The sequence below is a fragment of the Bemisia tabaci genome, chromosome 5 (genome assembly GCF_918797505.1).
Source record: "Bemisia tabaci chromosome 5, PGI_BMITA_v3".
NCBI lineage: Eukaryota > Metazoa > Arthropoda > Insecta > Hemiptera > Aleyrodidae > Bemisia > Bemisia tabaci.
The window spans coordinates 35,989,725-36,007,112 of NC_092797.1; the positions used below are offsets into that span (position 1 = coordinate 35,989,725).

Genomic DNA, 17,388 nt, shown 5'->3' on the forward strand with positions numbered 1-17,388 from the left:
TAAAATGGAGGTCTATTGATAGTATATAATTTATTGCCTAATGTGTTTTCAAACTAAAACTGTCTAACAACAAGAGAACTTTTAAAATTTTAGCCTGTAGGAGAAATGACTTTTGTAAAACAGCAAAATAACAAACAGAGAAACATAAGTAACAATATAAAATTAAACATATTTACAATAATATATGCATGAATAATACACGTTGCAACGTAATTACAAATTGATAGAAGGACAGGAAATTTATGGCTGCTGCACTCTTACTCTCAACCCGAGGATACAGGACACCTATACTTACAAAGACAGATCAAAAGGAAATAGTGAGAAGGAAATAGCGAGAGCGGTAATAAATGTTTTTCGAATCTTCACGGCTCATAGCTGACCAGTTGCAGGTTCTATTGTTATGGATATCGAAAAACAAAAATAAATAATTAAATAAATAGATTAAAAAAAAAAAAAAAAAAAAAAAAATCAAAAGTCACACACGAAATGAATCTTTTATTGCCTTTAAATTTTTCAAATATTTAAATGCGCTCGAGAAATCCTAATATGCAAAGGAACTCATTGACAAGGGACAAACAAGGTCAGTTCATACCTTCTTACTTTAACTTTTCCATTAAGTAATGCCTTATGGGTTGTCTCTTTCCATAAATCAAAAACCCGATTTCTTGTGATGAATTGGAGGCAATGATCTGCACTAATCAACTCATACTTGTGCAAGCCTGAAAATACTTTAAAAATAATGCATTTTGCTTGGAAAAATTCATGCTAAGTACTTTTTATAGCTGGGCGCATTTTTACAATCAACTTTCATTCTGCTCCTTTGTTTTTCCTCATATCCGAGATTCTAGTCACTGCACTCTTTTTGTTGGGTTGAATAGACTCAATGCCTTGTTTTTCCTTCTTTAGATCAACTTTCGTTTGCTAGACAATCATTGAAGTCTCCTCAGGTTAGAAAGTGAGCGAACAGCAACAAAAAATTCCAGCTTTAAATTTATACATAAATACAAAATCGACTCTATTGAGACAATAATTGTAGGAAAGACAAAAACTCCGAGTTCGGACAGTTTATTGTGCACAATTGATCGCCTCAATAATCTTACTATTGCTTAGCTTCTTACGAAGATTCTTGTCCAGCTAGGGTATGAAATGAATTGATAAATAATTAGCTCTATCAAACCACTCTCCTCTTTTGAGTAAATCAGAAGAGTATTATCTGCAGAGAATGAACAACACACACTAGAGCAATATTGCTGGTATACCATAAGAGTAGTCTTGGGTGTCGGGCTGCTGTTGAGTTCCTCTCTCTGCTCTGAATGAGCTTTACTCTTAGCATCAACGAAAGTGGGAATTCTTTTCCTCAAAATTTCCCTTATCACCTAGTTCGAGTGACAGACAAGAACTCGGCAATTGACCGTCACCTGGGAAATTTTTTTACAGTATGTCACTTTGTGTGCCAGCGTTAAGGCTTTAGGGTGAATTGCTCATTTCCTCAACTCAAATCTTTATGAATACAGCTGCCTCTGAAATTTTGAATGAGTATGAAAGAAGCATTTCAATTCTACTGGAAGCTAGCGATGGCTGAGGAAATGTTAGACAGGAAGTAAATGTAACAATCGATGACTGAGCTAAGCTGAGCTGAGTTGAAGAAAAAGTTTGCACTCATCTAAATTGATGAGTACATTTTGTGATGGTTTTAAAGTCTGTAAGGAAATGAGCATTTCAGAATGATTTACATCTGCAGTGGAGTGCGACAGCACTGAGTGCCTATAGTGTGAATCACTGCACATAATAAGAACTGAGACACTGCAAATACTTCCTCCGCAAAATTTTGAATGAGACATAGTGGACATACCTACTGAAAACCGAAATCAGCAGTTAGAGGAGAAATTGATATTTATAGATTAGGTACATTAAAACAAGTCAAATCAAATTTTTCATCCACAGAATAAGTCAAATTGATGCACTAATTCTGGTTGGTAGCTGATAGTAAATTTAAGCATGTTGAAAATCACCCGGAAAAACTTTCCTTTTTTCGCCGAGACATCATAGTTCATAGTTTCCTGCATGAAGGGACGTGTCTTGTCTGCACTGTTTCAGTACTTCTAAGAACATTTTATTTTTTATAGGAGAACCATCACACTAATTTGTCTGAGAATTTTAGTGTATATCCTAAAAGCAAGAGGAAATATCCCTGATCATTTCAGGCAAATTCGTTAAAAAATAAAGTGGCAGTAAGAGATAATGAAGCAGGGCAATCAAGGTGCGTTCCTTTGTGCAGGAGACAAGAATTTGTTAACTTGTTTGGAAAAATCAAAACACTTGGAAAATCCTATGAGAATAAAAAATGCCAAAATTATTTCAGTGAGCATGCCAACTAAAGCAGCTAATGGTTTTTGGGCAAGAGGACGTTTGAATTGACATACCCTAAAAGAGCTTATATCTCACTTACAAGTTGGTTTTGGAAATGTTCGATACATTTCAGGTGAAACTTAGACGAAAAAACAAGTTTTGTGTTGCTTCAGTAAGTGCTTGTTTCGCTCAGATCATTGATTTTATTTTAAACATTTTCGGTACATTAGTGAGTATGAAGCTATGATTGGATCGCTGCTTAGGTCTTATTGAAGTAACAAGATAAATTTTAGCACTTTGGTTGATGAAGTCACTAATTAATCATCTACTATAGCAAAGAAGAGTGAAAGCGAATTTCACTTAACGGAACTACCTGATAAATAGTCTTATGAGTACAAGAAACATTTAAAGATTTGTGTTTTGATTGAGAAACTTCAGATTCATTAACTGATCCTGATTATAAATTCAGACGAACTTTCTTCCATGTGTGTTCAGGGGGCTGGCTTTTTTCTTTTTCCTATGAAGCCTAACTGAGCAGTCAAGTTTCTGGAAGCTATAGAGAGTATTTCAAAACTTTTAGAAGAACTTAAAAGAAGAATCTGATGTATCTCATGTGAAATGCATAAAGATTTAACAGTTTTAACTTCTTGCATACCGTTTCAAAACTTAGTGTGAATCAAAATTGTACTTTGGTTTCAAATTCAAGGCTGGACTGTTGATTTGCATCTTTGAAACTACTTTCCATAAGGTGAACCCAAGTGATTTTGAAAAAGATCAGCCACAGCGTTGCAAAATGGACCACTGGACAAGGTCTTTTCTTTTAAAGGCATGGACCATGTAGCAGTGCAGCATAGAGGCAGTTTTTAACTTGGATCACTTAAATTCATCTTGATGTTGAAAGGTTAATAATCGAGTGGGCCTTTGATGTGTGCCATTAAAACTTATGATGTTATCGATTAGTGACTTTCTAATCCATAAAATTCAGCACATTGCTCAAAAAGCGATGTGGAATTGGGAAATAATGAAAGAAAACTTCTCCTCAAATGTAAAATATAAATTTTCCTATGATTCTTTGAAATTAGGATGATGTAACATTTTGAAAGTAAAATATTTTCCTTCAATGATTCAACAACTTTATCTTTATCAAGTTTCGAAATTGGAATGTTGCCTGATTTTTAGATCACAAATTATGAAATTGTGTCCCATCAGCTGGAATAACAGAGACTCTATGCATTAATCTTACATTAGTAACAAATTCAGCATCCAAAATTACTTAGAGAAGCATTTAATATTTCTCTTTTTCCTGGAAACTTTAGTGTATGCTGTTAACAGTTTAAAAGCTGGTGGGAAAGGAGAGGAATTAGTAAAAAAGCAAGAGAAGATGTCTGATGACAAAAAATTGAACTCGTAAGTTATCAACTGTGAGCGGTCAGCATTAGAGCTACGACCTACTCAGCCTCGCCAAAATGTCAGAAAGCAGTACTGAGGTGTGTTGGAAAAAGAGGAGAAATTTTAATAGCGTTTGTCCTCAATTTTTTGAGTGTTTTTTCACAGTGAATAGAGCGAATAAAAAATACTAGGGTCTGTTGATTTTCTATAGGTCTTCTTTTGACAAGGAGCAGCCAAGACAAGCCCTCATCAGGTGTAGAAATTCATCAGATTGGAAAAAAGAGTGTTAATCGTCTCGTTTTTCTCATAGGTACTTATCAAAAAGAGAAAAAAACAAGCAAGCAGTGAGCAGATTTTTCTGCAGTTTCAAAAGGTGACCCTTGAAAAATTATAGAATCCGTGTCAACTGTGAATTCCTTTCAGCTGTTAAATTGTTACAGAAAAGACTTAACTGTTAAGCAAGTGAAAGTAGAGACAAATCTTTCTACTAATACATCCTAAGTCTAGCCCTGATGAAAACTAAATGAGAGTATCGTTTCATTATCAACTGGTAACAGGCATTTACATACATAACGCAAGAATGGAAATGAACACTTGAGGAATAAAATTAAAAGGAAAACTAACATGTTTTCCTTTTTTAAAATTTAAAGTACCTACCTATTTAAGTAAATTGTAATTCTTCCTAAAAGTTATAAAAAATTTAAAAAATTGCACTACCTACTTGAAAGGTGAGGATCTATAGTTGGAGGGACAAATCTCTAATCTTTCCTTCCAATCTTTTAGAAATATTCAGCACTACTATGATGAAGGCAAAATTGAAAGTTAAAAACATTCCAATCACCAAAAATAATTTTTCTTTTTTTTTTTCGTTCAATTTTGCTAGAGAAATAGAAAGGTCTACTCATTTGCAAAAGATACTAAGAGCAATAAAGGATTAATGAAAATTCAACTGTTGAGAACCATTTGGGCGGACAAGTGATTTCTTCTAAGTTTGAAAAAAATCATTGACACACTTTTTACATTTATGGAGATTACAGAAAAGGTGAACAGTGAGGACATGATGGAATTATGGTTCTAATTCCGGAAAACCTAAACTCACTGTAAACTCACTGATATTCTTGTTTTAAAACCAAATGACTCATAATTGAAGAAAGAAAGCTAATATTTAAAAACAAAAATGAAAAAAGATTGAATTAAAAGACTTGATTCTAAAGCTTTTCAACTTATGCGATATGGTGGAATAAAAATCGGGGATTTATTCGCTGACACTTTCAAACATGACAGGAGCACTCCTATCAAATTCGTACCACTGAAGAATCTTGGTATTTGCAATAATTCAATGAACTTACAGCAAAATTAAATAATTTACATCCATGATATACAGCTACACTAAAAGAGCTGATCATAAATTTAAATAACCAAGTTTTGTTTGATGCTATTACTGAAATAGCACTCGCCTCGTGATTCAAGGGGGCAGATAGTATGAAAAGTAACTTTGAACTCTGCTTATGCAAATACTCCGAGGCAACCTGATATTCACTCAAATACGGGCAGATAGTATGAAAAGTAACTTTGAACTCTACTTATGCAAATACTCCAAGGCAACCTGATATTCACTCAAATACGTACGTTAAGGTGACAAAACCGAGCAGATCATATAGTGCAAAAAGCTGTATTGGTAGAATTTGAAGGCAGGGCAAACACCTATACAGATTAATCCTCAGTTAAAATTATAATTGACATTTTTATCAAAGCTTACTTAACCTTGCCAAGTGAACATGGGTGACTAAGTAGTAACATAGGCAACGAAAGAGAATTTTTCTTTGTATTTGCAGAAGAATAATTAACTTATTTTTCCACCTGAAAAATGTTATGCACAGACCCACCTTTTATTACGACAAGTCTAGAAGTTTACTTTACACATTATTTGCAAGCTATTCGGTATGTATTACTCACTAGACAAAATTGACTATAATCAAGAAGGTTTGGAGGGTACTCCTTAAATTTTTCATTTGTGTCCTTAAATTACCTACAGTAAATAAAGCAAATAACTTAATTAGAATTTCACTTTTGAAGAAAGAAAAGAAAAAAGCTTTTAAAAGCCCTGGAGAGCGGGGATGTTTGCATGATTTATTTGGTTTCAAAGACATTGGATCTAATTCTCATTCAGCAAAATCAGGTAGCATCCTCAGGTTCACAGCAAGATACAACTCGTAAAATGATGATTTATGGAAGTAATGTGGTAGTTATTTCATAATTTGTTAAAATAGCAAGGCCATACAACTGCTGGCATTTTTTTTTTAGAATCTTAAAATTTTTATCTGTGGGGTGATGGGAGGTGGAGAGGAGAGGAAGGACGGGAAAAGGCAACTGGAAAAAGAAGTTCGAAACAGAGGTCATACAACTTGTCTTAAAGTTTGCCAGAAAGTGAGGAAAGTCTTTAAAATCAACTTCCAATCATCTGCATAAAACGCTTGCATTAAAGTAGAATATTATCTAGTTGCTGTTAGGCCTTGTATTCTGTTTCAAACTGTCTTCCCTAAGAGTGACCCACTTATGTCATTTGGTTAATGAAGTTAAGCCCAGTAAGGGCTTACAATTTTTTTTTGTTAGTATGCTGTGCATTTAAGGACAGAAAACAGATTCATTTGTGTGTCTTCTTGGTACATACATAGAATTTACAAGTTTTGGCAGATTCATCGCTCAACCCTATTGATTCATTTGGATTTGTTTTTTATTGCTAGGGGCTGATAGGAACACACACTATCTTATTCGTGCCATGCAATTCATGATATAACAGTTATAAGATGCCAGAATAAAATTCAAATGATGAATCCAACGATTCACATATTGTTTTTCTTGTTTTCATGCTTGTAAAATTGAAACGACTCAAATGTGCCAGAGAACTAAAACTTAAAACATGTCATTAAAAGAATTTTGTATCACAAATGAAATGATCCTCTAGACACCCTTCAAAAATTTGAATAGATAACAGCATCAGAGCAACACTATGAATCAGAAACTCATCTTTCAAGCTGTCAAGAAAGTATGGAAATTTGAACAAGCTCCAATTTCAACACCTTTAGTACTTAGATGACAAGACCACATCACCAGTTGGCAGGAAATTTTGTCAGTGTGCGAAGAAAATCAGTCATTGACCCTATTGATATGTAGGACAAAATTGACACTATTTTTTAATAGCATAGTATTGCTCTGATGCAACCGTACATGAATTTTTAGAATAGATAAACTGAGTTCTCAATGTATATCTTCTATCCTTTGGAAGAAAATGGATGAATAAGGAAAGCAAACAAAATATGTAAGTACTTATCACTTCTGCAATGAATCTAATGTAACAGAAATAAAACGAGAAGGCCCTTACGACTAGAGGAAAAATTAATTCTCATTACGACTAGTCTTTCAAAAAGCAGAAAAAACTAACCAAATATTTCCTTCAATTCTTATGATATAGAGGATGAAAGTGCTACAAATTCATTTTTCACTACAAAAAAGTGAGCAGACAATAAAAATATTGCTCTTTGAAACAATAGTTTGACCTTCTTTGAATACAAACATTCTATAAGCCACTTGCGGTTCTTTGCCAAGTCATGTCTTTCACTCATAATCTAAAGACGATTTTTCAACTTTTGAGTATGTGAGCAAAATTTTCCCGGACAGAGAACAGTCGGTAAAAATTTCAAAAGATAGAATTTATTTAAATCCGACCTTTGATAAAAAAGACAGGAACTAATGAGGTACATGGAATCATGTGTCATACCGATACCTTCACTTCCTTGACAAAAGAATACATGATCATTCAATGACATAGCGTCAAGACAATAAATTCAAGAATGAACGACTGCAAGGTACACAAAAACACATTTCCTTCATAAGAAAAATGATACATAATGATAAATCAATAATAAGTATTATACAAATTAATAAATACAGTGTACGTAATGCTCACAAGCAAAATATTCATATATTAAACAGGATATTTACAAAAACATACGGATAAATGTCTCTGCTAAAATAATAAGGAAATTCAACTATACAAGAAAAAAAACAAACTGAAGGATCAAATTTACAAACCAATACTTTAAGTTTTAAAATTCAACGATGAAATGCGTTAGAGGAAGCATAAACGAGAATTCCAAATCACGCATGATGACTAAATTTCAGCTGCCAGCCCAAAATTAGAAGTTCTGCTGACCAGCAAGTTCGATAGAACATTACATATTAAAATAACAATGAGAGATGATAGATTCTGGAAAAGAATAAAAGTGATTAAGTAAAGAGAAAATTGCATCACCAAAAAAGTTGGGGGAGAAAAAACTACGTAAGTGGGGTCCTGAGCACTGTCAAATTGTGCTCGTTCAAAGTTCAGAGAAAAATTTCTCCTTCTTTGGCATGATATAAAAAGGAGATGTAAAAATCAAATTTATTTCTATAGAAGCCATCCATTTTAGGTGGATGAGATATGCACCAAAGAATTCTGCCTGAGAGTTGTTGAAAAAAGTTTCGAGTAAAATTTTACGATACTGAAACATATTCAATCCTCTACTTGTTTCAAAGAAAATTGATCAGAAACTTAGGCGCTTGTTTCTCTTTGAATTCCAGTTTCAGGTGCAATAAATCAAGAGAACACATAAAATTCTAATTGTTGATAATTGTCAATGTTTCGCATAAATTCCTTCTTCATGATATTTGTGTAACTGAAGGAGAGGAAACCCCCTTTAATCAGTATGCAAAAGGTATAAAAATTAATTAAACTAAAAAATACAATGGGAAATACTTACAGACGATGAGAACTTGGAATTAAAACGGAAGAGGCACGCTGCTCAAAACAGCTCCTCCAAGGATAACAATCAAGATTGTCAAACATATTATTATCATGATTTTCTTCTGCTCAGAACAAGAAAAAATAAAAAAACACACAATAGAATTAAAGAAATGAATCATATAAGAAGAAAAGGATAGAAAAAGGGAGAAGAATTGAGGCATTTAAAAGTAAATAATAATAGGAAAAATAGGCTTGAAAAATTAGAGCACCAATCAGTATATGATATTAGAGTATTACATAACTGCTTCTGCTCGCATTTGCGCAATACCGAGACTTAAATGAAACTTCAAAACCTATTTTAATGGTAGAGTTAGACATTGTCATCACTATTCAATGAACATTACTTGGTCTGTGGCAGCTGAGCTAATTGTTAAACACCCGACTAAAAGGATGAAAACTGCAGTACACGCATTTATGAGTTGAAAATGAATTAAAAGTATAGTGTGAAATCCGGCAGCAGGTAATTGATTTACTGTAATGACGTTTGATGGTACTGCTCACAAAAGAATTTTGGATATTGCATTAAAGGATAAAATAGTGGCACGTAAAATGGTAATTGAAAATGGGCCAGTGAACGGATTGGCTCAAAACTTCACAAGACAAGTTAGCAACCAAATTTCACGTAGAAAAAATTAGATATACTGAAAATAGTGCTGTAGACAGACCATCATCAACAATATTGAATTACTAAATTCATACTTATATTGTTTATTTTTCCATTATATTTTAACATGTCCTAAAAGCCATACTCATAGCGAGCGATTAGCGTTTCTCTTTTACATTAAAAATAGTGAATTTAATCTTTCAGCCAGCAAAATAACCAAAATTAACTAAAGGAAAAGTAACTGAAGGGGATAAACTTACAATTTGATTTAAATTTTATTTCTTTTCTGATTTGCAGAGCTTTTAAACTTGTCAAGAAATATTCAGAGCACAGAAATTATTTAATTGCAGAGCTCACAGTTACTGGTTTGAAGCTCGTTTTGATTCGAGAAGATTTTGAATGAGCCGGCAGTTCAACTTCACAGATACAAAAAGCGCTAATTTCTCCCTCATAAGTTGGATTAGAATATTTTCAATGAGTAGCTACCATGTTTCATGTTGAATATTAAATAGGAAAAATATATTCTGATCCTTTATATCAGACCCTTTTAGACGGTTCATTCTTTAAAACATGGACTGTAGCAGATGGACTGCAAGCAAAAGCTAAAAAGCAAGCCAGGTACTAAATTTTCACGAATGAAAAAATGATAAGAAAAACCGCTGAGTTGTGACTTAAAGCTGTTTATATGTAACCGATAGAAATGATAAAAATGATAAAAATGAGAAGTTCGATGAAAAATAGAAATTATCAGTGGGATTAATTTGTCTCAAATTTGTAGTGCAGATGTCAACAAAAATTGAACTTAAAATGAGAGTAACTAACTAAATTCAAATCAATTGAGGAAAGAAGAAAAATTTATAATAGAGAGGTGAACAAAAAACTTAACAAAATAAAAATTATGATAAGACTGGCAGAATTCTGAAATTAGGTAATGAACAAAGATTATTGCAAAAATGGATAAAAATAATGTAGCGGGGGAAAAAAATCCAACACAAGTATGAAAATGAATTTCAATTCAATAAAATGGAAAAAATGATGAGTACAAATGAGGACAAAATTTAATGGTGATAGCTTTTATTAGACGTTTAAAACTTCACCATTCCGCAATTTAAGTTTTTTCCCTGATTATTATGTTGTAAATTACACGGAAAGGATACGATAATTCTCAGTTACACCGTGAAAAATTTTTGTTCTTTGAATCTTTCTGAGTAAAAGTCTCTAGGGGTACAAAGACCAATTATATGATTATAGAGGTTGTCATATTGGATTTGCACAGAATCCCCTTCTGAGTTGTTGAGAATCCTTCAGAAACAGAAAAACCTCAAAACAAAGAATTAATTCAATTTAGTTGAGTAGGATGGTGGCAGCAACTTTGGAAAATGTATTCCGATTCCTACAAAATCTGATCATTTAGAAAAGAAAAAAAAATGATTCAGTGGTGCTGAGTATTAACATTGATGAATTGCTTTCTTTGTTGTTGCTTTTATGATACAAACTGGTGGTCATGATAAATTTTAAAAACTTCACCATTTCAAGGAGGGTGTATGGAGAAAATTGACTTCAACAATGAGTGACGAAGAAAAGGGACAAAAAGGAGAAACGTGAGTAGGGAGAGAAAAGAGAACTGGTCAGTCAGTCCAAAAAACTCATGTGGTGGTATATCCAATGAAGGAGCAATAATGAAGCAGGGTATCGAGTTTTTTTTTTAGAATATTGTATTCACAAACTTCATCAATTTGTAAATAAACACTATTTCAAAAAATTAAACAAAAATTGAAACATACATAACTTTTTAAAATAATTTTCATACATATGTACAAAGATAGGATCTTTTCTCTTGATAATATTCTTTGGAAAGAATTCATCCAATTTTTTCTACACAATTTAAAATCCTTTACGCACAAAGGATAACTCATAATTGACCGTCTCATTGAGACAATTATTACTATCTCTCACTAAAAAGAAAATTAAATAAGAAATAAGAGCTCTCGCTTAAAACCTACGAAAAAGTTTAGAACACTCGACAGGTTATGAAATTTTTACTTAAAAGACCTATCCTAAAAGGATAAGCACTGAGAACGCAAGATTCGTTCACTGACGGATGTGCTGTTATATGTATCTCAGCCTAGTAGCAAGCAAAAGAACCGAAAACATTGCTATTTGTAAAAGAGATACTCTTTGAGAGTCAAATAGCCATATACTATGATCATTCCTACTATTACAAATGATCCCAGAACAGTTGGGAAAAAACAAGGTACGCAAGAAGAAGCACATTGAAACTATAGTCTAATAACTTTACTTGTGCTTGATGCAGAGTGGGGAAGTGATGTTAATGGATAGCAGAATGTATGTTGCGATAACAAAGTCGTTAAGCCCTCCTTAGATTTCCCTTTATTTTTCTAAAAAAAAAGTTTCCAACAAATTTGCATATATCGATTGCCAAAGTGCGTAACCATAGATTGACTACAGAGGCAAAAGCCACCGCCATTTTTATGTCATCGAAGGGAAACTGAATCAGTAAGTACGGACGAACAGTCCAGTGGTGTGTTTACGTCTGCAGCATATCGACGTTCTGGAGAGGCCGAATGATAACGGAAACAGACTTTTTAGGAATTATAAGAGATTTTTTTACACTTGTTTACTGTTATTGCGGAGACAAACTGTAGAGTTGCTTAAAATTTTATGTTTCTTTTCAACTTTATACTTGTAGGTTAACCTCAAATCAGGTTTCAATAAGTACGGAGATTGACCGACCCCGGGAAGAAAAATGTTAACATTAGTTCTTACGGAGCTTTCGCTTCTGTTGGCGTAGTCTGCATAACAAAGTATCTCTGCTTGGGTTGTAGAGCTCCTGTCAAACTACTTTATTTTTTCATTAAAAAACTAGTAGACATAATACGTACGGCATAAGACGTATTACGTTACTTGAAAACTTCCTCGATTTTCTCCTCCTTTTGCAGAATATTCGATTGGTATTCCAAGCTGTTAAGTGACTTTTTCCTCTTTAAAAATATAAAATAGAAGCGGAAATTTGGAAACACCAGAATGAAAATGGTTTCGCACTTCCACATTCGATATATTTGCTTTCCAGTGATTCGGCATTGGTGGCTTTATTGATACTTGCTCACATTAGAAAACAGTAAATTTTTGGAATGAATGAAATTTTTTTAGAGTGTTTTTCAAACTTTTAAATTTTTTAAATTACATTTCAAACTGTTGCAAAACAGATAAACTTTCCATGAAAATTCAAGAATTTCTAGGTTTGAAGATTTATAAGTAGCGTTCTTTCAACGCTGTAAACAAAAACTACATTTCCTTTAAACTATTTAAGTGCCTCCTGGCATTAAATAAATAATTAAAATGAAGGGGATCTTGAATTTAGTGAATTACGTCTTCAACTAAAAAGCCAAACCTACTGTTCAAAGCAATGCAAAGAGCTGAATCATCCTGAACACAGAAAAAAAAGAAACAATCCACCAATTGTATGGCGATGCTGATCATTGTAGACCAACACTAGTTTCACGCATATGTCAAAAATAAAATAAATAATTTCTTACTGGTTTTCATTATATAAATGATTTACTAAAAGGTTTCATTTTTTTTTAAAGTTCTGTTTTTATTCTCTTGGTGCTCGCAGACCAAAATACCTGAATAAGTGGCCCTACTCTATTGAAATCTACCAAATTACAATGCGCAAATTCATCTTTCTTAACCATGATTTAAGACTTTCCTACATCATAAAGAGTTAACAGATAAAATACATGCGCTGAATTATTGGATACTTCAAAGTGATGATAGAAACTAAAAATCAGAATAAACAACGTAACTTAGAAAGAGCCATTCAACTCACTAAAATATTGAAAAATATCCCTTCCCTCCGCAAATATATTTTAGGATGGCTCATCTTGCAAAATTTGTTTTGAAGGATAATTATAAAGATTGTTGTATTCACAAACTCTTTAAAATGAAAAAAAAAACCAAGAAGGTTCAAACAAGTTAGTTCTGGTGGCTAATCTTCATTTTGGTAAATGGAGTGATACCACAAAATTAACGGTCCATCATTATTCATTATACTTTTCACTGAAACATATTGCTCTTGAATTTGAAGCTCTTGAGACCTTATTGGAACATAAGGCTTGTTGGTTATCCAGTCGTTTTCTTAATTACATAACCAATATGTGAATAAAATTCTGATCTATTGAGAGATTATTCCTTTATAACATTGCACAAGTAAAAGTAGAATAATTTTTCTAAGTAGTGCTAATTTAAAGTTTAGCTAAAAATGCTATATTATAAAATAAGTTAAACTGTACATATTCAAGTTTACCATAAAAAGAAGTAATCTAATCCATGGAATATCACAATATAAATTCAATTAAGAGAAAGATAATTAATTGTGACGATTTTTGAACATTTTTAAGGGGCTCAGAGAAGGTAATATAACTTGATGTAACACCCTTACAATAATGATGATTACGATAATATGAGACGAGAGAAATTATGATACACACGCAAGGTTAAATATGAAAGCTTCCTGGAAACCTGGCCATAAAGAAAGACACACCACGGACAACCGGGCTTTTTACTGAAACGAAAGTTTTCTTTCAAAGCAGACCTAGCGGAGCCCCACAATATGCCTCAAACTGTTGAACAATTTTACTTGTATGGACTATTGAAAAAATATTTATTTAATAGGTTTTCGGAACAACAGAGTATGCGGGAATAAGAGATGCAACCCATCTCTAACTCTAGTCAACCAAAATTATTCTTCAGAATTAAAGGTTACAATTGTAGTGGCTCCTTTGAAACAAGGTACGGTTGAGAGAATTAAAGGGTCAGTTCCACTTAAAATTCGGCTCATTCTACAGCATTCCAAAATGATTTACTTTCACCTATATTCCCGACTCTGGAGGTAAAAGAGTACTTCACAGAACACATTTTTTCTTTTCCTCAGTGACACTAAAGACAATTTCTTCAATTAAACTGATCATATTTGACCATGAGACTTTTAAGATTCATTCGGTATTATTTTTCACTAAATCTGAGCTGTATATTGTAAAAATGTCAAGCCCGAGACTGGCACTGTCACTTCAGAGATTCATTCATACACAATTAATCATAAATGTTATTATCTTTGTGTTTTCTTTTATTCATGTCTTTGCTGATAATAACTATGTTTATCATCACTGTTGGGCTGGGTTAAAAGGGGAGAACCAAATGAGATTTTCCAGAAAACTGAGTATTAAGCTTGTCTAGAAGCACATTTTCTCCAACCAAAACTTTTAAGCTCATGAAATATATTTAGGAAGTAAATATTTGACTTAGAATTTGTTTCTTCTGACCTTCAAGAGGAATTAGGGTCCATACCTATTTTCCTTCATTTATGATCCATGTATTCAGTTCCTTTCTTTAAAACCCAGACAACTTTAGGTTGATTTACTTACGATAAAAATTTCAATTTGAACACATTATTAAAAAATACTTTGTATTCACTGTTAGATTTCTACATTTTATGCTTCTACAAGAATCCAAAAAGAGGGAAGAAAAAATATTCTGATTGAAAAAGCTGTATTAACCACCTGCGTATTTGTAGTTACATTTCAAAATCTCTGTTATGTTCTGGCGTTAAAAAAGCATACGGACAGTTTACGATGTATTTTGAATGTGTCTTTTTTCTTTTTTTTATTAAGTATTATTATTACTTTTTCTAGATAAAAAAAAATCACAGTAGTTCTAAAGCCCTTTAAATTTGGATGTAATAGTGCTTATAGAAATGCTACATTTCGGATGAATTTGATGAACTTCCTACAATTTATCAGGATCCTAGTTTGCAGACAGTCTGATTTCTTTAAAGGCTTTCAGGCCAGAGGAGAGAAACATACGTCTTGAACAGACAAATTTTAACCAGAATTCTGCAGAAATAAAAACATACACGAGCCTAGTGGCATAGTAATTGACATGTTGGTACTTTTAGGAAGTTGAAAGCAGAGAATGGCAGAGTTGCCTATGAAACATAATTAATGATTACTAGAGACTCTGAAAGTAAAATGAGAAATATATTTATTAGTTAAATTATGAAGTTATGATTTACTCAATAATTAATTTCCAAGAATCTTTTTCAATCCTAAGATAGGCAAGAACTTGGTGATTCTTTAAATAAACTGTCACTTGAAAGATAAGAGGAAGAGGGCCAATAATAGACATCCATCTGATTTTGGCCTGCTGATTTGATGAAGATAATTATAGAAATTCTATTTAAGACTACTTCATTGCACAGGATAGAGAAATCATTTTTAATTCACAATTACTCACATTTTAAGTAGGGATTCAAACCTTCATTTTATCAAAGGAGGCAGCCTCAGTGATGAGGTAGCTTAGAGCCACTCATCTTAAAGTCGGCACTTCAAGACTCTTAAAGTAATTGCAGTTGCTGGTACTAAGAATCACAGGTTGTTTGAACAAGATCAAAGAATTGTCACTTGATTTAAAAATGTCTAAAAACTGAAAAGCTCTGTTTTTTTGACGCAGCGACTCCATCTAACCTCTTTTTTTGTCAGTAATGTGACTTAGGAGACCCTCATCAATTGATTTCACGATTTAGGCATACAACTCTTACCACCTTTTTCCGGTCGTGTGATCATGATTTTGCAAGGAACAGTAATGTCAGAGTGAATGATTTTATTAATGCTATCAGTGACATGTTTGATAATGTCATCAGGAACAATAATTAATTAAAATAAAATCATTAGAGTTCTCAAAAATAGCTAAAATGTAAACTGGGAAACCCCATTAGAGGTATCGGGTCACTGACCTCAGGAAACTTTTGGGTATATTTTTCATTCTTGAAAAATTTAAATAATTTCAATTTGTTGCAAAAAGAAAACCTGGAAGTGCATGACAAGGAACGCGACTAAATATTCTTTAGATAAAAAAGCTTGTGCAGTGAGGATGTAGATTCTCTTCAACAGTCAGATGCACATAATGCAACTTATTATTAACTTCAGCTAACTTCATCTGATGCCTTTTCAGTTTGACTTGACGAACAAATCGAATCAAAATCAAGTGACAGCACAAAAATAAAAAATAAATGAACACTATTCTAGAAAAATCTTAGCCCAAATTAAAAAATCTAAGAAGTTGGGGAGGGCATAAAAATGTACAATTGTAATGAGTAAGCATATCTTCTATATCAATAACAATCTGTGAGCTCTCTGTACATAAATGCTAAATATTTCAAACTTAAATGTATTCTGCATCCGGTATTATAGGCTTTATTGTACAAAATAAAAAAAGAGGTAATGAATTAAAATTTAACTTAAATTAATCAATAAAATGTTTTGGCTAACAGGAGCTTGTGTAAAGAATTAAAACTAATAGATAGCTCCAGATCAACAACTTTAATTTGATTATAATTAACAATAAATGATTTATGGATAATGTGACCGGCCTTTATGAGTCAATATATACAATGGTTCAAATAATAGAAAACAAACGATGTATCTAAATAACAACATTATCACGTGGCAGATGATTCATCCAAAAAATGTGGCGAAAATGACAACTAAAACGATGAGAAAAATTATCAAGCAGATAATGATCAGGATCTTTTTCTGCAAAAAAATGAAAACAAAAAATTGTTGCAGCAACTAGGCATATGACATACTCATAAAGCAGCAACAGGTACAATTAAATCCTATTAATTCAAAACAACCCAATTCTATTCCAGTGTTTTAGTCTAAAAGAACTAATTACTTATCCCAAGAGTGAGATTTGTTTAGAAAGATGTGTTAAAATAGCATTTAAAACACGAATGAATGAAATATATTCAATGTAGTTCTTCCAAAATTGAAGTTGTAAGAATTGATTGGGCTATTTTCAAATTAATGAATCAATGATTTAAAGAAATTTAACTGATGGAAGGACTCTCGTGCAGTAAAAATTGCCAGACAAAATTCAGAGGGTAAAAATTAATATTCTAGTGTTTCCAAGGGACACAGGCTTTTCTAATGAAGAACATATGATTGAGGTTTGAAGTTGAGAAAGAAATAGAAATGAAGACACTTGTGTTTGTGTATTTACTTTTTCATCTACTCATGCTATGCAGAAACTTCACTTTTGGACAGCGGAATGTAACCGTAGCTGTCATTTTTAGCTGTACCGTCAGTATTACTTATTAAAGTGAAGATTTGGGGGGTAGACGACT

At 32.6% G+C, this 17,388-nt stretch overlaps 1 protein-coding gene across 8 annotated transcripts in view; it reads right to left on the reverse strand.

Moving 5' to 3' along the window:
• Window positions 1-11: 11 nt before the first annotated feature.
• The window catches only part of LOC109040750 (syntaxin-1A), a 114,875-nt gene continuing 97,498 nt past the window's right edge, over window positions 12-17,388 (reverse strand). For 4 of the 8 annotated variants that reach the window (XM_019056783.2, XM_072300638.1, XM_072300634.1 and 1 more), the window contains exons 9-10: window positions 8,538-8,643; window positions 12-8,005 (exon numbers count right to left, since the gene is read on the reverse strand). In XM_019056783.2, the coding sequence (XP_018912328.1) occupies window positions 8,557-8,643 (87 nt within the window). In that variant the 3' untranslated portion in view covers window positions 12-8,005; window positions 8,538-8,556. Of the gene's footprint in view, window positions 8,006-8,537; window positions 8,644-12,745; window positions 16,796-17,388 lie in introns of those variants that run through there. The other 4 variants (XM_019056786.2, XM_072300636.1, XM_072300635.1 and 1 more) reach the window with 2 other exon arrangements.